The 24420-nt window shown below is 42.6% G+C and overlaps 1 protein-coding gene across 1 annotated transcript in view; it reads right to left on the bottom strand.

Moving 5' to 3' along the window:
* Window positions 1-24420, bottom strand: part of TULP4 (TUB like protein 4) — a 188850-nt gene that overhangs the window by 63116 nt on the left and 101314 nt on the right. Inside the window, exons 3-4 of the mRNA XM_039873905.1 lie at window positions 7892-8020; window positions 3787-3948 (exon numbers count right to left, since the gene is read on the bottom strand). Of these exons, the coding sequence (XP_039729839.1) occupies window positions 3787-3948; window positions 7892-8020 (291 nt within the window). The remainder of the gene's footprint in view (window positions 1-3786; window positions 3949-7891; window positions 8021-24420) is intronic.

Genomic DNA, 24420 nt, shown 5'->3' with positions numbered 1-24420 from the left:
AGAATGGTGAGAAATAAATATCTGTTGTTTAAGCCCCATAGCCTGTGGAATTCTGTTATGGAAGCCAAGAAGACTTAGAGTCCTCACATACTCTGTAAACTCCAGGTATGCTCATAGGCCCTTCTTGCAATTTAATGGAAGACAAATTTTAGCCCGAAATAAAACATATCACTTAAAAAAAAATTAGCTATACATATAGATGAAATTAAGAACATGCCGTGAAAAATAATTTTGTTTTCACAAAGTCCATCCAACTTAGCAACCCTCATAGTGGGATAACATGACATTATACACCTTTTAATGTGTTTCAGTATAAAGAACAGGATGTCACCTCTAAAGTATTCTTACCAAAATTGTTTATTTTAGAGCTAACTTCCAATTTACAGAAAACACAGGTGCTAGGAGGAAAAGTTAATGGATAGTATGAGTAAACAATAAGATAAATACAAAATGTGAGACATTCAACAAGGTAGTCACAGTGAACTCATTAGAAAGGCAGTGTCACAAAAACTTTTCGAAAAGAGGAAACTCTTCTAAAGATGTAACAACCAATTGCTGTACAGGAACAAAACTGGATCCTGGTTCCAAATATCAAAAAGAGAAAAAATAAAGTCTATAAAACAATTTCTTATAATAATTAGAGAAATATAAAGATAGCCTGAATACAGATAATATCACTGCTAATTTCTGAGGTGTGGTAATGTAGAATGACCTTATTCTTAGGACATGATAAGTATTTAAGGGTGATATGCCAAGATGTCTACAACTCACTTCCAAAAATAGTACTATAAAAGATGTGTGTGTGCGAAGACAGAGGTAGGGAAGGAGGGAGGGCAGGGGATGAGGAAGAGAGCACAAATATGGCAAAATAGTAGCTGTTAAATTTAAGGAAAGTATATTCTCTCAATTTTTTTGAAACGTCTGAACACATGCATAATAAAAAGTTGGGAAAGATTATCCCAAATGTCACCTCTAAACTATCTACATCAGGATTTGAAGGGGAGAATTCATGGATGGATACCTATGAGCTCCCAAAATTCTAAGTCAAGTCACATGTATAATCGTGTATGTATAATATGCACAGTTTTCCAAGGAAAGAGTTCCCAATTTCCACATGATACTCAAAGTCCATGACCCCCAAAGGGTATGTAAATCACCACTCTAGAATGAAGAAAATCCATGACAAATAAGAAAATAGCTAGACTTCAAACTCCATGCTTATAAAACAGTACTGCTTGTATTTTTAAAAGTTAACAGGAAGTGGTCTAAAGTCCCATTATGATCGGAGCTATCTCAAAATATAAGGAAGCAGCTCACCTTGGCGGCTGTTGACCTCTACACTAAGGGCAGGTTGTCCAGGAGATGGGAAGAGACACGGTAGTCTCTCGCAGTCCATATCCTGAGACCTGGAGGTACTGCTTTAAACAGCAACTCCCAGAAGATGCTTGTCATGCAATGCTCAGAGCATTACATTATAAACAGTAGTCTGTCTTCATATTCTTTTTTCATTAATAATTTACAAACCGAGAAAGAGCACAAAAGCGTGACAGAGATGGAGGAAGCAAATATTGTTTTTCCATGTCTTGATTCGAACCTGACTGACAAGTGTGCCAAATCTCTTCTCTCAGTATTAAGTTCCTCCGAGGCCCCTCGGCATGTCTACGGCCTATTTTTTTAAAGACAGTGAGCACTTTCCTTGAAAATCCTGTTAGCCCTAAGTATAGAACTCGTAAAGGCAACCAACCACTGGGACGGAGGCTGTGGGCCAGGAGCCCAACCACCTACCAACGCCGCTCCCTGGTCTTGTGGGCGGGCCTAAGGAGTGAAGTCCCAGTGCCTGGCTTGGAAGCGGCCACCCATCTCCACTGCCACGCCCACGACACCACGCTGCCTGCTGCCTCAGCACCTTTTCCAGGATTCAGCACAGGGTGCCCTGGGTCTGCCTCCTCAATGGGCCCCTTGCACCTCAAAGGCAGATGCCAAGTCTTACGCACTGTGTTCCCAGCATCTCTGGGTCTGGTGCCTGCCAGGCTTCAAGTGTGCACTACGCTGGGGACACTGGCTGGAACAGCTCATCAGGGACACTGTGACATGAGCTTCATGAGTCCCATCACTCTAGGTGAGGGAAAATGTGAAGTCACGACATCCACTTAAATATTTTTAAGTGATTTCACATCTGTTCACTCATTTGGTCATTACAAAAGCCCTGGGAATTAGGCAGGAAATAATTCACTCCCTTGTCACAGAGAAAAAAACTGCAGGGAGAAGTTAAGTGCCATGCAAGGTCACTTAATGGACCGCAGGAGACTCTAGGGGCGGCAAAAACCTACAAAAATGAAGTGTTATAATACATAAATTCAAATGCTTCTTCATACAGATATGCACGTGCTGCTGGATAATTGGAAGCTTTTGGGGGAGGGCGAGGGAAGAAATTGGGAGTTAAGAATATCTTCTTCTAATTCTCTTTTTATAATACTAATTTTGAGAAGAAAGAGAAAAAAAACTGGCCGTTTTTACTTGAAAATAATGGGAACATGAAACATATTGACTAGAGGAAAGCAATTCGGTAAAAAAAAGTTACTCAAAAATAAAAGTTATGGTTCCATATTATAACACTTGCTTTTACCAATACTACACTGTAATCTCGGGTATGAAATGTTTTGTCATTTTATGATTTTGCTGTACTTGGAAAAAACAAGTTTTATATATTTACGAAGGTTTTAAACTAGTCAACCCTATATTTAAAAAATGAATTACCAATATATAATTCTATTAGGTTATTATATATTACTTTATCATAAAAGTAGAACAGGCACATTAAAGATAATTTTGAAATTAGGTTTTTAAAAATGACTGAGAGGCTCATCGCCATAAAATAACAACCTGCTCATGGCATTCTGATTCATGTCCTTCCAGCTGCTCTGTGATGTGGTCCTTGTACCACATACATCGCTTCACATCCTGGCTTTTCCCCTTACCTTTACATCATGAGAGCTCTTCCAGATTATCACACCGTCTTCGTAACCACAATCTATAACTGGCTGAACTACTGTGTAATGCTTTAAGTGGTTACATCACAGTTTACTTAGCCATTCTCTTTTTGGACAAGCAGACCCTTGCCAAGTTTTACTATCATAAATAATGCTTTAATGAACAACTGTTAGTCCCTTTCTTTTAGATAAATTCCTAAAGTATATTACCAGGTCAAACTGAATGTTAATTTTTAAGACTTCTGACATAACTCTACACCCAAAGGTCTAATATAGATTATTACCAGCACTGAATGAGAATGCTTATTTGATTGTACTCTCATCAGTAATCAGGAAAATCATCTGTAGCGGCTTATTACACTTTTTTGCTAATAAGTGAAAATATATCCTTATTATGCTATTTTACATTCCCCCTGAGAATGAATACTTTCCTACCATATGATTACTGACTAGTTGACCTTTTTTTGTACATTATCATTATGTCCTTTATCCATTTATCAATTGGCTATGTAAATTTAAAACTAAATGTGTACAAACATGTTCTACAATTAAAATGTTAATTCATTGTTTACCATATTGGTAGGAAATATTATTTTGTTAGCATAGTATTTACTTCAAATTTTTGTTGTAATTTTTACCTGGGTATTGTCATTATTCTTTTCCTTTGTGCCTCTTTAAGAGGCTTTGAAGCCAGCTTCCCGTCCCCACCCTTCTTCCCCGTGTGACAGTATTTAATTCATTTCCTCCTCAGCTTTCATGGTTTTAATATTACACAGCCATATTCAAGAGGCATTACCTGCTGGTCATCGGGAGTCCATATGCCACATGTGATCTGACTTTCCAAGTTGATCTCAGATGACCAGTGTCTTTGTCCACTGACAGAACCGACCAGGACAAACCCATCTCGATATGAAATTAGCGCTTGAGTCCCATCGTGGCTCCACGTGAAATCACTCACCTTTGAGACACAAACACAAAAGGGGTCAACTTGTAATCTGAAAGGGAAAGCACATTTACAAAGACTAGATACGGTCATTTAAGATCGAGATGCGTTTAAAGAGAATAAAATATATTTGTGTATTATAACAATATTATACAATATAAAAGACAATATTGGAAAGCATGTGTCCATGCAGTGCTAAGTGCTTTACACACACTAACACACCTCGTAAAACCCATCTGTGAGAGGTATTATCATGTTCGTTTTACAGAGAAAATAGGCACAGAGGGGATAAGTAACTTCTCGGTCGCACACAGCTGGCAAATGGCAGAGTTGAGAATAATCTTAGAGTGTGTGGCTCCGCCCACCTTGCTTCTAGCCATTGTTCTATGTCCTCACACTTACGTCCTCACACTAACAGTCTTCATCAGTGTCTCTTGGTCACTTATCAAAATAGTAAAGCTCTGTTTCTCGTCAGTCTCACTAATAATATTTCCTCGATAAAGATGAAAAAAAATTCTCACTGGAAAACACACTTGGGTGTTGAGTTTTCTCAAATGCATTTATTACATCTATTCAAATGACCATATCTTTTTTCTCTTTTAATAGTGTAGTGAATTACTTCTATGAATTTCCATTATACTGTCCTTGCATACCTAGAAGTAGCCCAACCTGGAAGTGAAGTATTGTCTTTTACACACACAGTTGAAGTTGATTTGCTAACATCTTTAAAACTTCTACATCTGTATTCATGAGTAAAAGAGACCTATGATTTCCTATTCTGTAATGTCTCTGTCTGGATTTCTCAGGGTTATGTTGACCTCTCAGATGAATTTTTTCCCACTACCTGGAAGAATCTGTATAAACTGGGATGACCTGTTGCTTGAAACTTTGGTAGAACAGGCTTGTGAAACTGTCTGGCTCTGTATTGTTTTATGGGAAGATTTTAAACTACTGTTTCAATTTATGTCATAGTTGTGGCACCAGTCAAGCTTTCAAGCTTTTTATTTCTTCTTGAGTCAATTCTATTAAAATTTTTTTTAGGAATTTTTCCAGTTCAGGTAAGTTTTCAAAATTATTGTCAAGTAATTGTTGGCTGTATTATTATCCTTTTAAAATTCAACTTTACTGAAGTATAATTTGCATACAATAATGAAAGCTTCCCTCGGCAGTCAACTTCCTACCCTCACTCTTGGTCCGAGGTAACCAGTGACTTGATTTCTGTCACTCATTGCTTGTCCCAGAATTTCACATGAATGGAATCATATAGTATGTTTACTTTTGTGCATGGCTGCTTTTACTCAGTACAATGGTTGTGAGAGTATTTTGATATTTTGTATGCATTCCTTTTTATAGATGAGTAATATTTCATTGTATAAATACACAATTTATTTATCGACCCAAATTGCTGGACACTTAGGTTGTTTCTAGTAGTTGGCTATTATAAAATTGCTGTAAACATTCACGTGCAAGACCTTCTGTACATGGCTGCCTTCCTTCTGAGTAAATACTCAGGACTGGAATCAGTTGCTGGGTCATATGGTAAGCGTATATTTAACTGAGTAAGAAATGACCAAACTGTTTTCCGAAGCAGTTATACCATTGTCCACTCCCACGAGCAGGATGTGCGAGCACTAAGAGGTCCACATCCTACCAGCACTTGGTGGTGTCGGCCTTTTCTGTTTTAGCTATTCTAGCAGATATGTAGTAATGTGACCTGGTGCTTTTAATTTGCATCTCTCCCATGACTAGTATGTTGAGCATGATTTCACGTGCTTATTGATCATCTGCACGTCATCTTTTGGGACAGCTATGCTCAAATCCTTTACCTATTCATATACATGTATTCATAGTCACCTATTCATATGTATCGAGAAGTCAGCCTTCTTATTGTTCTAAAAACTCTAGATACAATCCTTTATCAGATACGTGTGCTGCAAATAATTTCTTCCACTCTGTGACTTGCCATTTCATTTTCTTAATGGTATCTTTCAAAGAGTGAAAGTCTTACATTTTGAGGAAGTCCAGTATCAATTCTTTTCTGTTATGGTTCATGCGTCTTGTGTCTAATCCATGGAATTTTTACCTGACCCAGCATTGAAAATCTAAGGTTTCCAGAAGTTTAGCTTTGACATTTATGTCTATGATTCACTTAGGGTTAATTTTTAGACACAAACCTGGTTCAAATTCTGGCTTTCACACCTATGAACTTTCTTGGGCAAGTTACCAAACCTCCCTGACCTGCTTTTTTTCCCATTAACTGAGAATATCATCTTCTGAACAGGATTCCTGTATCTTCAGAGAGATAACAGACGGAAAAGCCAAGCACTGAGTCACATCCCCAGCTCCCCTTCACCTTCTTTCTCTGAGTGGCTTTAAACACCTCTTGCCACGCAACTGAAGACATGTCTCACCTGACCACTATGCGTTTCTGAAGAAAAGAGTTCACGCTTGGTGGACAGGAGAATTTCAGCACTTTAGAGACCCTAAATGGTAAACTCAGAGAAGTCTCTACTTTACAGAAAGCCAGGGAGAGCTGCTGCCTCGAGACGGAAGCCAGTCTTTGGTGATGACATCATGGCGACTATTTCCGGGCAGGCGGGCGGGCACCGTGCTCGGGGGCTCTGAGGTATTCGCACCTCGTAATTCCACAGACATTATGACAACATGTGGAGACAATTGCTGTGTGCAGACAGTGCTATAAGCACTTTCCATATTTGAAGATGAGCAAACTGAGGCACAGAGAAGCATGCCCCATTAAGAAGCCAGACAGTGAGATTCTTGGCCTGTGTGGCCTGACTCCAGAGCTCCCAGGGGCCATGAGCTTCTCAAGGTCGTGGAGACTCCCACACCTGCAGCTCTATTTAGGAGGCTAATCAGTAGTCAGAGGGCAGGGTCCACCTCTTCCTTTCTCATTTTATGGAGGTACACACACAGGAAACGGATGAGACCTTTTCAGAGTCAGTCAACATTTATGCTGCCCCCAAAATAAATAACTCACAAAGAAAGAAAATTCTGTTTTTACCCAGAGGTAGCTCTGTCTTCTGTGGTGACATCTCACAAAGATCCTTGGTCTGCTAATAATATCTCCATTCCTTGCAATTTCATGTCACTTCACTGTCTGTATCTTTCAAACTTGGGGAGCTCAGAGCTTATTTCAGCAACATATGGGAGAGGAGAGGGTGAGATCCTTTCCTTAGAAATGTATAGAGGCAGCCGCGGGCAAATCATCCTTGGAAAGTAAAACGGTCTAAGAAACCCCTCATCGGTAAAGGTCTCAAGGACTCGGTTCTGAAGCCACAGCTCTGTTAAACCCCTGGGATGGGACACGTGTCCTTAAGCCCGGGAGCGGAGGTGCTCCAAGCAGCCCCACCTCAGGCAGGAGGAAGAGCAGAGCTGGCCCACGAGCCGGAAGAACGGGTGAGCTCAGCTCAGCGGGGCGTCCCAGGAGCATCTGTTTTCCTGGGAGTGGAGACAGGTTTGTACCGGAAAGGAAGAGCTGGGGAGGTGACAACAGGGGGCCATGCTAACTGAAACCTGACAGAAGAAAGTGTCAAAAACTCTGCATGGTGAGTAGGTTGAGAGAAACAGCCACGTGGAGTCCCCGTGTGCGACACAGCGAAAGCCTGCGACACAGGGAAAATACCTTTTGAAAGGGAGCGAGAAAGGGATGTGCCAGAAGCACTTCAGAGGATCCAAATTTAACAAGCAATCACAACACTGAATGGTAAAAAATGATTCCACAGATTTAATTAAAGCTTAAAACTCGGAGAGTTCTCGCAACAGCAGCACAGTCGAAGAGAAGGGAGTGTGATCTGTCTCTTTTTATCTAGTGATACACTCACGAGGAAAGACAAGCAGGGTTCTGGTTTCACTTATTTCTACTCCCCCTACTGGGGAGTCTTCATTTGCCCGGAACACGCGGTCTGCGTTGTCTCCGGCAGACTTTCCGCCCACTCACCTGAGCCCCTCGGTCGTTGACCAGTTCCACGGACCATCTTCCCTCGTACTGAATCCACACGAATATCCCTCCGTCCGCGTCACACGTGGCCAGCTTCTGGTATGGCTCGTTCCATCTCACCAGCACGACCTGAACACAGCCAAGAAGATATTTACCGCAGGGAATAAGCCAGTGGGCTAGGCTTATGCCTACAAAGAGATCAAACTTCAGAACCAAACGGAACGCATGGTCAAGGAAAAGACCAGTGGAGGGAGTGGGGATTAGTGGGGCGCGGTGGCCAGAGCACGGCCCACACATGGCAGCGTCACAGGGAACCAGACTCACAAGCAGAGGACATCTGAGCAAATGGTAAACCGTAACGTGAAAATGCCACTGCTATATACACAGAGAAAGCCCCGAGCCCATCTGTACCCTGCCTTGCCTCTCACGAGTGCAAGGATCTCTCATCTGACAGTCCTGTACGCTGGGAAAACAAATTTCACAGAATCTGCTGTGCATTTGAATCAGGGTGTTATTTATTTAACACAGAAAAAGGAAAAGGCGGGGACTATTTATTTCGTTTTCCTCCCAAAGTGAAATTTTCTATATCTTTTCTAGACTCTTTATTTCCAAATAGTTCAGTATCTAAACATGGCCAACTTGGAAAACAAACACTTAAAATATCTAAGATGTTTAGACTTTATCACAGAGGACAAAGAAATTATAAGTTTCAAAATGTGTGACTACAAAAGCAATTTTTTTTCCAATTTTATTTATTTGTTTGTTTGTTTGTTTTCATCTTTTATGTCTGGCTTTTTTTTTTTAATTTAATTTTTTAATTTTTTTTTTTCAAAAGCAATTTTTAAATGTGAAAAAAATCTGAACCAGATAATCACTTTCGCCTTTTTCAACTATGACTCCCTCATCTAACAGGTGGACCCCCTAGTAGGTGGCTTGGGATGAGGTAAATGCCCGAGGACTGTCGTCACAGCGTCCAGTGAAACCTGTAAGGACGCAGGGCTTGAAGTGATCCCGGGAACTACAAAACCAGCACCCCATGTTGGCTGTGCTGAATGTCCCCTGAGTTGGTGGTTAGTGGAATTCGTTCTTTCAGTGGGTCATTCGGGTTGTCCTGATTGGTTCATGCTGTGTGGTCCTGTGACTATTACGGAGTTGGAGGGGACCGGGCCCCGCTCTTGGTAAAATGTGAACCAAGAGCCGGGACATCCACAGATACATGGACGTATACGGATGTGTACCTGTCAAGCCAGGACTGTCATCAACCAGCAAGAGCACACCTTCAATTTACGAGGACTGGAATCCCGTCTTTTCCTAGGACTTCATGACTCATAAACCAATAACCCTTGTGAACATGTGGCAGCTTTGTAAATGGTCTCCATATCCTAACTTTGACACCTGACCCTTGAACAACACGGGAACTAGGGACACTGACGCCCCGTACAGTCAAAAATCTGCCTATAACTTCTGACTCCCCCAAAACTTAACTACAGCCATCCCTCAGTATCCATGGTGGGTCGGTTTCTGGACCCCCGTGAAAATGAAAACCCACAGATGCTCAAGTCCCTATAAGAAATGGCACAGATCAATCAATGCATACAGTCCGCCCTTCACATCCATGGCTGGTTGAGTTTATGGATGCAAAACCAGGGGATACAGAAGGCTGACTGTATAGTTATTGAAAAAATCCACATATAAGTGGACCTATGCAGTTCAAATCCATCTTGTTCAAGGGTCCGCTGTATTCTAAAATAGCAAGCGGGGCCAATGACAAATTTTAAGGACCTCCAAAATGCCAAGACCTATCCTTAAGCCCATTTGTGTCCGAAACATAGACCAATGCAGATGCCCTGTCCTTTCTCAGAGTTGTACCATGGGTACGTCTGATTTTAGGTTTTTATGTTTGTTTTCAAGGCGCCAGAGGGGGAGCAGCCCCCAGCCTTGGTCTGCCACGCTTGGTGACATTACCATTAGTTTTAAGATGCATAATAGAATCTGCAAATTTTCCTAGAGGAAATTATGACCCACTTAAAATGTAAGTATACTGTAAATCTTTTTTAAAACTCTGCACACATCAAAGAGAGCTGTGAGGTTGCAATCTTGAGATATGGCAATCATGAGTCAAATAAGTCTAACCTATTTTGATGGCTCCCACGCCAAAGGCAACTCCCACAGATCCGGACACAGACCATTCCCAGAAGCCCCGTCCAGCTCTGTCCCTCTGCTGAGACCTCCTGCCTCACTGTCACAGACCTGCAGGTGCAGCGCTGACACCTCCCACTGGAACTACCAGTGAACGTGCACTGTCCCAAGCCGCACTGCCTGAGGAAGGGACAGAGGCACGCTCATCTTTGAATTCTGACACTCCGTAATTTTAAATGTATTGTGCCAAAAGGTAATGTATAATTAGAAGTTATGATCATTATTCAGTTACATCTTTGAACTATAAAATGTTACTGAAACTATTTCAAGCAGGTTATTTTCCACTCCCAAAGGCATTTTAATAACTGCTAATGGTGATGCCTGCCTATGACAGATTAGTAGGTGTTGAGGACAGACATTATGACATCTTTGTCCCCGTAGAGTTCAGTTCACTAAACGGACATAATCTAGTGCTCTCTCTGCAGTCAGAGAGGACCCTCGACACCGGTGGATGGGGGTGAGGAACTAGTCCAGATTTTTTTTTTTTTAAGTCTTGGTTTTTAAATTCTCTATTTAAATTACTGATCTAATTTTTTAAAACAGTAAAATCAATACTACAATGAAAGTCTTTAAATGCATGTAATATATCATAAAATTTAAAATTTCCAAATGGTCAATAAAAGCCAACTTCATCACCTTCTTTCAGACCAGTTATGGTTTGGCCCAAGCACTGCAATCTGCAAAAGTGCACGTGGCTACAATTTGGTCCCTAAAGCCCGCAATCACTAATGAACTCAGAATGGCTGCCACAGGACGGAACATGACCAATGGCACAGTGAACATCCATCTACTATGCCCTTCCTTATAAAACAGTATTTGATGACAAGGTGTCTTATTTGGGGGCGCAGAGGTCAGTCACATTTTCTAAACTTTCACCATTTTTCTTTAACATCCACCGCCAGGTATGGCTGCGTATTTAGTTCACATCAATAATCAAGCCCCCATTCTCCATGAAAGCTGCCGGCAGAGTCACAGCATGACACGAACGTGAAAGGGCAGAGGCGAGAAGCATTTTACCGTTATTTCAAACGTTAAAGATGTCTTGGTCTTGAGAGAACATGGTGGCAGTTGTTGGATAAACAGAAAGTTCAGACTCAATCTCTTCTTTCGTGATTCCTGATCAGTTGAGATGCAGCAGTATAGGGAAGCGCAGTCCCCACTCCCACACTTCTTTGCTGTGAGTTCTAACACGTACAACTGAATAGGTGGGTAGCTCCCCAAAATTAGAGAAAGAAACCTTTCCAACGATTCTCAGTTTAAAAATAAAGTCAAGCCGCCAGTGCTGTCACCCTGGATTAGCAGTCTCATTTCCTCCCTGTCTGCAGCTCGGAGCTGCTGCCTTATCTCGCAGCGGCTTATTTCCTGTTCTCCGAGTCCTTCCAGACTGCCTGGCGATGCTGGGACATGCCAGAGTGCTGAGGAATTACCAAGCAGCCGGCCAGCTGGGTTCTCAGTCGCCCAGATTATGTGGCAGGGTGCTAAGCATCTGTGCAGGCATTCTAAGGCAGGACTTTCCTTCCCTTTTAAAGAAAAAAGGGGCTCGGGTTTACACTGGGCACAAAAGAACCTCAGCATTTAGGGTGTTAGCTGAAGTGCATGTTTTACTATAAAGACAGAGGATAAGCTAAGCTTTGACCTGGGTCTTTGATTATTCAAAAAAAAAAGCTAGCCTGTTACCCTTTTCTAACGTTTTACAGTTATCGTTATCAATAAATATTTATTGAGGACTATTAAAAGTACAGAAATCTACACTAAAAATATAGGGCAGGTCTGCTGGAAGTTGAACGGGCTGTATTCTAATGCCCTAAATACGTCACTTCACTCCTGGCACCTAGAACTATTTTTGGGAGAATAAAACAGTCAGTTAACCCAACTCAAGGATGGTGAAAAAGATGAACTCTTTTCAGGCAAGAACCCTTCAAATGATGTTGATACATATGAATATCATTTATATTTTATAAAAAGCTATAGGAACCCACCTCATTAAACAACCAGTATCACCGATATTCAGGAATACTTCCCTCAACCTAAATGTAACTCAAATGAATGCTAAATACCAATAGATCAAGTAATAAATCCCTGCAAACAACTATTACCACTCAGTTCTTCCTATTCTGTAATTTATTAAGTGAAACAGCAATAATTCAACTGCACGAGGAAAACAAGGATGGGGGCCAGCCTAATTTTAGATACATTTAGTCATTTAAACAAAGAGCCAAGAGCATCTTAAAGTAGAGGCTGGAAGAACTTCAGTGCAAACAGCGGTTTCCAGACAGTGCCTGCCAGCAGGAAGGGCCTACGAAGCGGTGGGACTGGGCTCTGGACCCGGGTCCTGCCCTGCCCTCGGCACTCCCAGCGGCGTGGCTGCGGGCAACCTGCTGACCCGCTTGGTGCCCCGTCCCCGTCTGCCGGTGGGGTGACGGCAGTGCATCCCACTAGACTCGTCGTGAGGGGCGTGGGAAAGGGCCTTACAGTGCCAGGCACACGGCACATGTTCGGTGGGTGAGAGCTCCGAAATGCTTATTCGTGACCTAGAACTGCCAGGACGTGAGGCCAGTCCAGCACGGCATTTGCGTGTGTGGTTTCCTCCTCTGCAAAATAAGATAAATGGTTCGAAAGTTTGTCCCTCTTTCCAGACCCACCTCCTGCCACTTGCACCCCATTCATCCAACTCTGTACCTTAAAAATCGACCCCCCCATAGTTCCTGCCACCCTCTGCCTGGAACACTCATCTGTCCCCTGGCACCTGGTGATGAAGGCTTCCCTGACAGTCCATTACCGCGGCAGGCTCTTTCCAGTTGTGGCACATGCGCTCAGGCCCTGCACTGACTCCCCCAAACGTCTGTGTCCCTCACCAGCCCGACTTTTCCACTCTTCTGTTCCCAGGCCCAGCACTATGCCAGGCACAGAGCAGGCATACCCCACGGGCCTTTCTAAACTGAACGGTTTGTGAAGGGACAATTAACCACATCTCTGGAGGACTATTCTCTCTCTATGGTAAGATGTTAGAATTGGTTCGAAAGAGGTTATTTTGGGGGGGTGGGGAGGGGTGGTAACAGCTTTACTGAGACAGAATTCACATTCACTCATTGAAAGGGCATAATTCAATGGTTTGTAGGCTGCCTGTTCACAGAGCTCTGCAACCATCACATAACTCTTAGAACACCTTCGTCAACCCCCAACATTCCCTTGAACGCTAGGCAATCTCTAATCTTTCTGTCTCTATGGATTTGCCTTTTCTGTGTATTTCACATAAATGAAATCACACAATATGTGGCCTTTTGTGCCTGGCTTCTTTCACTCAGCATGCTTTCAAGACTTATCCACATAGTGTGTATCAGTATCAGTACTTCCTTCCTTTATGTGGGCAAATAACGTTCCATCGTACAGATGCACCACATTTGGTTAATACATTCAGTTGATAAACATCTGGGTTGTTTCCTTCTTCTGGCTATTATAAATAACACTGCTATGAACATTTGTGTACAAGTTTTTGTGTGACATGACATGGGTTTTCATTTTCTTGGGTATATGCCTATGGGTAGAGTTCCTGGGTCGAATGGTAATTCCATGTTTAACTTTTTAAGGGGCTGCCGGATTGTTTTCCAAAGTGACTGCGCCAATTCACATTCCTAGCAGCAATGTATGAAGGTTCCAATTTCTCTACATCCTCACCAGCACTTGCTATTATGTCTTTTTGATTCTATCCACCCTAGTGGGTGTGAAGTGGTTTTGATTTCCCTGACGGCTAATGGTGCTGAGTATCTTTTCAAGTGTTGCTTTTTTTTTTTTTTGGCATTTGTATATCTTTTTTGTAGAAATGTCTATTTGGGCCTTTTACCCCATTTTTTACTATTGAGTCCTACGAGTGTCTCTTCTTGAGCCCTCTGGAATGCTGACTATATTTGGGGAAAACTTTAGCTTTTATTTCCACATAATCCAACTTGTTTCTCATTTAAATGTTTGCAAATTCAGTCCTCATTCACTCATTCTATTCAGATGGTTGATAAGAACTTCTGGAAGGAAATGGTCCAGAGACAAGAAAGGAATTCGGAAATCTAAGGTCTATGGCCAGAGCCCTGGACCCCAGGGACCACGGAGCCTCCAACAGCTTCTGAACCCGGACGTGCTGGGGGGTAACCTTCCTAGTCCCAGCCTCTGCAGGGCACAGAAACTACAGCTGTGCACCCTTTCCTAATGTTTTCTAAAGCTTCTTACCGAATAGTTTATATTATCAGGCAAGGCTGAGTTAGGAAAAAAGCACTCTACCAAGTCTTCTGACATGATTGCAAAATTACCATTCTTCATCTTCCTATCTGCTAAGTGGCAGCAGGAGTCTCTCACCACAGCAAAATATAAAATGTTCTGAATAACTACGTTAGAAATACAGTCTGTAGGAAACTCAACAGTTAATACCTTCATCTCCTGACCATTTAGAGCCACAGTATTATGCACAGCTCAAAATCCAGTGAGATAATACTCCCTGTGATTCCGACTTCCACCCTCTTCCATTCTATCTCAGAAGCCATCTTCTGAATAAAAATTTTACTGTAAAGTATTTTCAATCACAAACACTATTCATTGAGGTCACAACGCACCTTACCGTGATAAAGTGTGTTTTTCCATCATCACTTCCCACCTACGCTTAGATAAATGCTCGTGGTGTAGACAGCAGTTACTGGCCTTAGCCAGCTTAGAGGTGACTCAATTCACCCGGCTGAAGTGGCATCTGTCAGGATTCTTCGCTGCCAAGTGACCCCTCCTTCCCCCTTTCCACACTGCACCCTGGAGGGCAGGTACCGAGAACAGCCCACACCTAAGGAGCGGACCCCATGCCCACCTCCGGGGGGGCAGGAGGATCTACACACATCGCTTGTAACTCCCCGGCCAGTGCTGTTCGCCCGTCCTCCTCCGTTTATGTACCTGTTTTATGAGTATGGACACGTGGGTATTTACGTCATAGTTTGGGGTAGAACCCAATACTACTTCAGTTATTTTGTTGTTCAAATTGTTCCAACTTTGGCCACTGGGAGCTCTTTCAGCTGGCTCCTGGTGTCCCTTTGACATACCCCCCCTCCCCCGCCACCACCACACACACACATTCACTGTATTTCTTTTGTAGCACTATCTTAATTTCCGACACTATGAGATGCTCCAGATTCATCATGTATGTTTCCTGCTCTAGTCCTTGAATCAGACATTTCTCTATAGAGTCCTGATTCTTTTCAAAGGAAAATGGTATGAAAAACCAAGATATGGGTGCTAGATCCAAAAAACCAAGATCTAGGAGTGTTCACTGCTACTAGGGTGGGTATACATAGCTTTCGATAGAAAATAAACAGCATTGTTCTAAGATGAGCCTGAGACATCTTGTTATGCCAGAAGGCAAGGCAGATACCAAAAGGCCTCCAGAAGCAAATAGAAGGGGCTTCCACTGACCAAGGGTGGGACAATTGGAGCATCAAAAAGAATTAGTGCAAAGCACTGAGATGAATATGCTAAAATTCATGTGTGCCAATATCCATGAGTTCACGATGATCCTAAAAAAATGAAACCTTCACTATTAACCTTTGAAGAATGGCATAGAACGTATGACTCTAAAAACTGGTAAGCAAAGGGGAAAAAAGAAAAGCCACATTTGTCCAGCCATTATTTACAAACAGTGCCATATAACGATCAAATAATTGATGCGGCAGTTTCTCTTGGTATAAGTACTCCAGTTACTAAAAGAAGGAGGAATGACAAAATTAAAATATCAACATTTTGCAATTACTAATGTAACAATGGCTCTAGGCAAAGGTTTTCAATGTCTGCTAAAATCATTTGGTGAAAGGCTGCAGGACTGTAGTATGAACGGATCAAACTGATGAGCCCTAACTAACTGATCAATTTTAACATCACAAAAAGAGACAGACGATCAGATATACCTCCTGACAGAAGTGCACAATGCTAACCATTAAAGAGTACCAAAACAATACCAAAAAAATCAAGCGTGGAGTCTCTAGATCCAAAAACTAGTATACAAAAATTATAGAAGACAGAAAAACATATTATATAACATCCTGGGGATAAAATTAGGAAAAAACATTTTTCCTATAGACGTTCTCATGTTCTGGGTTTTCCTAATGCAAGGAAAACAATAAAGAAGACAAGGAACCTACAGATTGAATGCTTAAAAGACACATCAAGCTAATGTAATGCACGTAGTGGACTGGTTTGGCTCTGACTCTTAGAACTCAAAAATAAAAACAACCCATTTTCCCATTTTGTTCTAAAAGGTGGATGTGAACAAATCCTTCACCAAAGATATACAGATAAAAAAAAGAACGTGAAAAGATGCTCAACATCATCAGACATTAGGAAATGCTAATAAAAGCACAGTGAGACAACTCTATGCCTGTTAGAACAGCGAACACTACCATGTGGGAATACCTGGCACCTGTGAATTCAAGTCCCAGCTTTTCTTAGTTAATCCTTGTACTCCTGATATAAACAAAGGAAATATAGTACCTGTTCCCCTGGTGTAAATTTCATAAGTATCAAGTCAGGTCCAATAGTGTCTTCTAATAGGAAGGCTAAAGATCTTGACATCGAACACCGTGATACGCTTTATACATGAGGATATTAAGGGAATTCTATCTGAGCTTCAGCTTATAGTTCGGTTAGCATCCACTCGTAAGATAACGTGTCAGGCAGAGCATCTCAAAGAGGGACAGGAGGACATGTCGGAATATAAGACTTGAGGGCAAAGTGGGAAGGACATATGGGATTTGAAAAAGTATATTAAGTATAATTGCTTGATTTGCTTTTTAAAAACTTGTTATTGAAATATAATACACATACTTCAATAAATTTTGAGCCATTTCCTTTGAAATTTCAAACAATATTAAAGGAAAATGTAACAGTTTTATCAAAAACAGAAATGAGTTTTAAGAAACACTGGCTACCATATACTCGATGTTTCTTGTAAAACATGATTTACACACATATTCGAAAAGCTCAAAACAGTGTTATGTGCACCAATTTCAATTAAAACACTGTGTTACTATTTCTTTTTACTTATATTTATTTCTCCACCCCCCCCCAATCCATAATTGTGAAACAATTCCATTGCATACCTGGCATTAATTTCTCAGAAATACATTTCCATTTGGCAAGACAGACAAAGAATATGTTGTGAAAAATGGACCCACTGCTTGACTTGAAAGAGTAAAGGGGAAGGAAGAGAGGCGAAGGCGCCCGCCTGCCGTTTCCGTGGCGGGGAGCGCTCCACTCCCGCGGGCCTCGGTTTCCTCATCCAGTGCAGCGCGGGGAGCGGCGCTCCTCTCATCTGCGCCCCCCAACTCGTTCCCCCAACACCGCGCCGTGCGGAGACGTCATTCTCACACCCACTTCTGCCCACCCACTACTGAAGGGTTCCAGGACCAGGAAGGATATTTCCGAGTCTAGAAAGGGATTCTCTGAAAACGAAGCAAACAAGAGAACTTTGGTGCCAGTACATCTCTAAATAAACCAAGAGTAGAATCAAGTAACCTCAAAATAGAAAATAAAGTATTCTGAGTAAGAAGCACTAAGCTCATAAATAATTAGCAAATGATACTCCCCCCTTTGCATTTTGATTAGATTCTAATTTGCAGTGAGGAACCCAACTCAAACTAAGAGGTATATAGCGTTAGTTTAAGCCAAGAAATATGTTAGCTTCCACACTATAATGCGTACGTTTTATTTATTCTTGAATTTAAAATCTCTTCCTTGTCTCTAAAATAAATATAGAAAATCATAAACTGTTAAGCCACCATATTCCTGGGGTTTCAAGACTTTCAAAGTCATCATATTTATGATTCAAAATGTTCCATTCTAAGACAAGGGAGCTAACCTCCTACACCTGTAAAGAAACAGACTACAAAAGGATCCGATTCTCAAAAGGACCCCATGGCCTGGACCCTGGAGCAGGCACTATCACCTTCGCTCTATGGAAGAGGAACAGAGGTTCAGAGAGGTTACCTGGCACCAAGTACCCAAACGGCAAGAGGCAGAGTAGGGGCCAGGAACCAGGAACTTCCGATCCCAGTCCAGTGTGATCTCCTACTTAAAAAATGAAGTATCAAATCATCATCTGATGATCCTATTGTTCATGCTGAGAAAACTACTGTATTTGTGGGAAATGCTCACATTTTTTAAATTAAAATTTTCTAGTCTATAACTTTTGACTGTCTAAAATGAACTATGAAAAATATTCTGAGAAAACCAGAAAAAAAATCTTGGCACAGAATTAGGAGACAAAAAGACAGATTATAAGCAGCCCGACGTTTACTATGAAAGAGGACTTTCTGTCGAGGAGTGCTGCCTATCCGTAGAGGTGCTGTCTTCCAAAGGAGCCTGGAACGCTGGGAAGGCTTAGGGCAGAGGCCTGACAGCCCACTGATCTAACTAGGGAGCTGACTGAATCAGAACCAGAGGACTTCCTATCACCACCCAACTCTAAAGACTACAAATTGAAATGAAACGTGCTCTCAACATCAGTGATGTTATGGCCTTAAAAAAATGATCTTTTATTTCTTGAGCATCGACCTACTGCTAAACCTCCACCAAAATTGCTAAAAGGAAATCCAATTATTGACATAGTTAACTTGGCTATTCTGATGAAAAATTTGCTTTAAATATTACAATAATCTTGTCGACCAGATGTGTGCTTTCATCATTTACATTTAATCTACTGTATTTATTTTCTAGATGCTCCTCTTCAGTTCTCAGGGCAGTTAAGATCGGAGGGTTCTCGGCATCCTGCTCTGTAAAATCCCTAAGTTGGCCTACACAGTTTCCAAGGATCCTCTGGTTTTAATATTTTGATACGTTGGATTCTATCTCGTTAAATGCTAAGCAAATACAACATGCCCATTCCTAAGTGCAATATCCTACAGCACAAATATTCGCCGCCCAAGATAATAATCTACCTCGAGGATCATGGCATACCATATTTCCCATTCCTGTTGAATGAACCTATGTGACAACTTTTCTTTCAATACACGACTTTTATTGCATCTTTAAAATATCACAAATAACTCTGAGGAATCAGCCGACATCTGTAGCCGGACAACTTAGATCTTATTCATCGGCCTGCTGAACTGTTCATTTTTCAGAAACATAGATACCATCCCAAAATTTTCTGATATCCTTGTTTTTAACTGTTGTGGCTTGTTGCATCGAAGCAGCTGAATTTGATACATGCCCAATGTTGTTTCCTTCAAGAATGAACTCATCTTTCTGGGTGAGACACGGAACAAACAACACCTGACCTCATCTAAACCCTGCAGATGTGTTTCTCGCCTAAGAAATTTCAGATTTCAACAAGAGAGCCATCGTCCTGAATAACGACGCCGACGGGGAAGTGAGCGTACAGGGACCTCACCCTGAAACGGAAGCCGGGGGAACGCCCTTGACCATGCTCTGGGCACGGCTGCAGACGGTGCGAGCAGTAGCCTGTTCCTTTCGACTTCCCCACCATTTGTCAACCCGAGCCTCTTCTTTTTCTCTCCAGGGAGACTGAGGTCTACACTGCCACGAGTGAAGTCCCTCTGTGGGTGCCCCAGGGCCCTTCACCATAACAGAGTGACAGTCCGACCGCCGAGAGTGGTCTTCACCCTCACAGCAGAGGCAGCAAAGAGCATGACACCTTAATCCAAATAAAGATGCAGGCACCCTCCTCTAACAGCCCAGTGCCTCGCACACCCGTCTGAGATTCCATTCCCGCCATCGCCTTTGCACACACTCACGCCTGGCTTCAAATGATTTCATGTTTCTGCATTTTGTACTTAACCTAGAACACAAGCTCCTGGGCAACGGGAGCACCTTCTGCCCCCTCCTTTCCCCACATCACGAGCCTCTGGTGCTGGGGAAGAGAGCGCCTCAAAACAGCTCCTATTAACGACCAGGACCCCCTTAAAGACACTGTCGGGAGCTCTCCGTCCACGACGCACAGACTGATCGTCAGGAGAGTCCCTGGGCAGTTTTCCTAGAGGTCTGTCTCAGCCGGAGAGCTCGTTCCTCGGGGCTCTGAGAACTGGCACAGCCTCAGACGAGGGACCCTAAGGGAGAGCTGCCCAGCCCCCTCATGGGCAGTGGCGTGAAGGCACGGGCCAGCTGCTGCTGCCTGCTCAGTCCAGGGACACGGGGGTGACAGGGCACATGCAGAGGACTACCTTCAATCCGCAAGCTGCAGCGAGCTGACCTCCCACAGGAAGCTTTTCCTGCCCTGGTACCCTGTGCCCCTGCTCCCCACCCCATTTCTGCTACCCCCAACTAAGCCGTGTCCCCTGCCACCTTTGGCATCTCTGGTGCCCGGCACCGCCCTGCCCCAAGGGTAACGCTCAGTCGTTGTTTGAACAGATTGAGGCCAGAGGAAGTGGGGTGAGGGAGTGGGGCACGGGGCGGGGGAGGATGGTGGGGGGGATTGGTTTTTCTTTTATTCAGTTGGCAGCTCAGCATTGACCACAGTTACTGTTTCGAATTTATTTTGCTCGCAAAAATTGAAGAACGAACGAATGTCTGTGAGAAAAGGAAAATGAACACGGTGTATTCTGTACAGAAAAATCAATCATATTAAAATTAACTGAACTTTCATTCCCAGTTAAAAGTGGGAGACTTTGGCATTTTAAAAATTATCGTTGGCGTATCCTTGACACCTTAAAAACACTGTAGGTTTGTGGCTGCATGTCAGTTTTTTTAAAAACATAGTTATTAGGACGATAATGCCATATGGAAGGTCTGGATCTTCTGAGGGTGGTCAACTCAGAACTAGATTTTAGGTGATCTTTGTGCTTCTGAAGCTCAAAGCAGCCAAAGAACTTTATTTAACTTGTCCTCATAGTATCCATGGGAGCCTTCGCAACTTTCTCATCAGTCAGGGAGCATTTTGCATATAGGACAACAAACACAAAGGTTTGATCTACACCTTTCCATGACTTATCTGTGGCGCTACCACTCAGATTTGGGCCCCTAAAAATTTATCCAGAGTACCACACTGCTTTTGAAGGATTCATTTCGACCACATTAAGATATAGATTCAGACACTTTTACAAAAACAGAATGCTTGCCCAGAATTATAACATCAAATATATCTAAAAAAAAAAAGAAATGAAGGAACGGAGCGAGGAGGTTCTAGGGCAACTCCACGTCCAGCAGTTAGAAGACAGCACGGGAGTGAAGTAAGCGAGGATGCACGCCGCACGCTGAGTCCTGCGCAGCTGACCGACCGCCTGCTGAATGCAGCCTCGGCCCGCGGCCCCACTCCACAGCGGTCCCCCGGCGCGCCTGCGCAGGAGAGGGGCCCAGCACGGCTCTGTCCTTGCCGCCCCACCACTGAGCATTTACTTTTTACTTCTCGGCTGTGGGTCACCCTGGAACTACCTGCAGCTTTCCTCACTCAAGGGGCCTTCCTGAGACCTTGTTTTCCGCTTGCTTCAGTGCACAACCGACAACGCCATACTGCCCCATCAATGGTTCCCTGTTAAGAAATGACACGTCATCATTCTTTTCAAGTTATACAACACACAGAAGTACACAATAAAATAAATACAGACTACGAGAGAGAAAACCTCGGCTGCGCTTCTTATCAAATTCAATTATGATTCTTTCATACTTTGAAAGGCTAGAAAAGAAATTCTGCATTAGCGAAACTATTACCAGGATGATTTAAAGTCACTTTTAACATCACAATTATTTACTAAAGTACTGGACTGGCTAGGCTACAGAATTAACAAATGACACTGGGCTACACCCCAATTAAAACAGAGGGGCCTGAGGTACTTCTTACATTTATGGAGCATTTATCCAATGCCAGACACCATGCTGGAGCCAGAGAGACAGCTAAGCCCAGCACTTGGCTCACACACCCAGAAGCGCTCACCAGGTGTCAGGCAGATAAGTAATTACAGGAAGATGAGCTCAGCCTGATGCTAGGAATGCAGGCCCAGAGCTCCGAGCTCCTGAGCAGTGCAGAGAGAACGCGAAGGGAGGGTCCTGAGTCACATGCCTCTGCACTGACTCAGGAAGGCATGTTCGGATGTCCCCGCACACCCACAGGCGGGGAGCTTCAGCACTCCCTGCTGACACGCTAATTATCTAGAATTCCTTGAACAGGCAAGCGACTGACTGCCCTGCTGCCCAGCACTTCCTCTTGGAGTGAAAACGGGAGGGAGCTTGTTAACAGCTACAAACAGAAAATTATGATACACGTTCCCTAACGTATTTAGCACTCAGGACTACCTCGCTCAAAATACTTCTTAGTGTTCACTTTCCTGCGTGCAGTTGATCCTTAATGCACCCTGCACAGTCGAAAATCCGTCTCTGACTTTTGACACCCCCAAAACTTAACTACTAATAGCTTGCCGATAACATAAAGAGTCAATGAACACATATTTTGTATGTCATATATATATTATACTGTATTCTTACAATAAAGCTAGAGAAAATGTTGTTAAGAAAATTTTAAGGAAGAGAAAATGCATTTGCAGTATTCACTGACAAAACTCCACATATGCGTGGACCCGTGCAGTTCAAACCCGTGTTGTTTCAGCCGTTTATGTGGTTCTGCAAATAACTTAACACTGGCTCTTGGTCAATAACTTAAATACACCTTGAATTCTTTCATGACCTAAGTTCAATTTTAACAACTCTGTATTTGCATTTAGTTATATATCACTACTTAGTAAAGCTCAGCTTTTTTCCACTTTGCAGAAGGATCCATTATCCCACACACTTCTGCGTCCTGCTGACAGATACAAATATAACATTCCTTTTGAAGGATATTATCAAAGGCAGCTTGGATGGTCAAAGGATTCGGCAACCTCTAAACTATAAAAACAGGAGTCAATTCTATCCCATCATGAGTACTGTTAATCAAAACCGGGACCCACGACTTGCCAGCCATGTGACTCTGGGCGAATTACATAACCTCCCCGAGCTTCAGCTTCCTCATGTGGGAAGCAGCGGGAATCAGCACCTGACTGACAGGACTATGCAGAGTAAAACCACTACGAAGAATTATCACTCATTCTAGACTTTTCATTGCTGGGTTCCCCACACGTATCATCCCATTTAATTCTCATGTGAACCCCATGGGGTAACTAGGATCATCCTTAGGGAACAGATGCCGGAACTGAAGCTTAGAACCGTCTACCAATTTGCTCCAAATCTCTCAGCAAGGGGGTCTCAGAGCCAGAGATGACTGGGTCGGACCCCAAAGTCCATCTTATACCACACACAAAACTTAACTCAAAATGGATTAGCGTCTCGAATGGAATATCTGAAACTGCAACACTCCTAGAAGAAAACATAGGCAAGTAAGGTCCCTGACATCAGTCTTGATGATGATTTTTTTAGATCCGACTCCAAAAGCAAAGGCAACGAAAGCAAAACTAAACAAGTGGGACTGCGCCAAACTGAAGAGCTTCTGCACAGCAATGGAAACCACTAAGAAAATGAAAAGACAACCTATTAATGGGAGAAATAACTGCGACTCATATATCTGATAAGGGGTTAAAATCCAAAATGCATAAACAACTCATACAACTCAACAGCAAAAAAGTAACTTCCTGTTAATAAACAGTCATGGCGATGCATGTACCACAGTTAACAATACTGTGCTGCATGTCTGAAAGTCGCTGAGAGAGTAGTCTGAAATGTCCTTGTCAAAGGAAAATACATTTTTTATATGGTAACAGATGTCAACTAGGCTTAGTGTGTTGATTGTTTCACAATATATTTACATTGTGAATCATTATGTTGTACGGCTGAAGCTACCATGTTATATGTCAACTGTACCTCAATAAAAAATACCTTTACATTAATTCACTTCAGTAAATTTAAAAAGGTTGATAGATAAAATTCTTTAATTTGATGTTATCAAAATGATAATTCTCAGTAAATCGATAACAGTTAAATTTAATGTTTATTCGTAAGCATTGTACCTCGTTAAATGTGATTTTCACTATATAATTCTGAGGCGACCAGACTGTTAAGCAGTGACCACAGAATGTTCGCTCCTGCTCTTGCGTGTTGGCATCTGAAAAGCCCAGCTGAAGGACCCAAGTGTCATGGGTGACCAGCAAGCCGGAGACAGAGGACAAACACTCCTGACTCCTTTTGGATTGTCCTTTCACCCAAACTCACATGCCACTGAGGAGCTCTGAGCTCAGTGCAGGGTTCTGAGACCCGGCTCTGAGGTCAGACAAATGTGCGTGGATGCTGGCTGCAGCACACTCACCGTGGCCTTGAGGAAGACCCGTCCACAGACAGATTGTGAAGAATAAACTTTTTAAAGGACCTGGTAC

The sequence above is a fragment of the Pteropus medius genome, unplaced genomic scaffold (assembly GCF_902729225.1).
Source record: "Pteropus medius unplaced genomic scaffold, Ma_sr-lr_union100, whole genome shotgun sequence".
NCBI lineage: Eukaryota > Metazoa > Chordata > Mammalia > Chiroptera > Pteropodidae > Pteropus > Pteropus medius.
The sequence above is the reverse complement of the archived record's forward strand: the minus strand, read 5'-3'. Positions and strand labels throughout refer to the sequence as shown.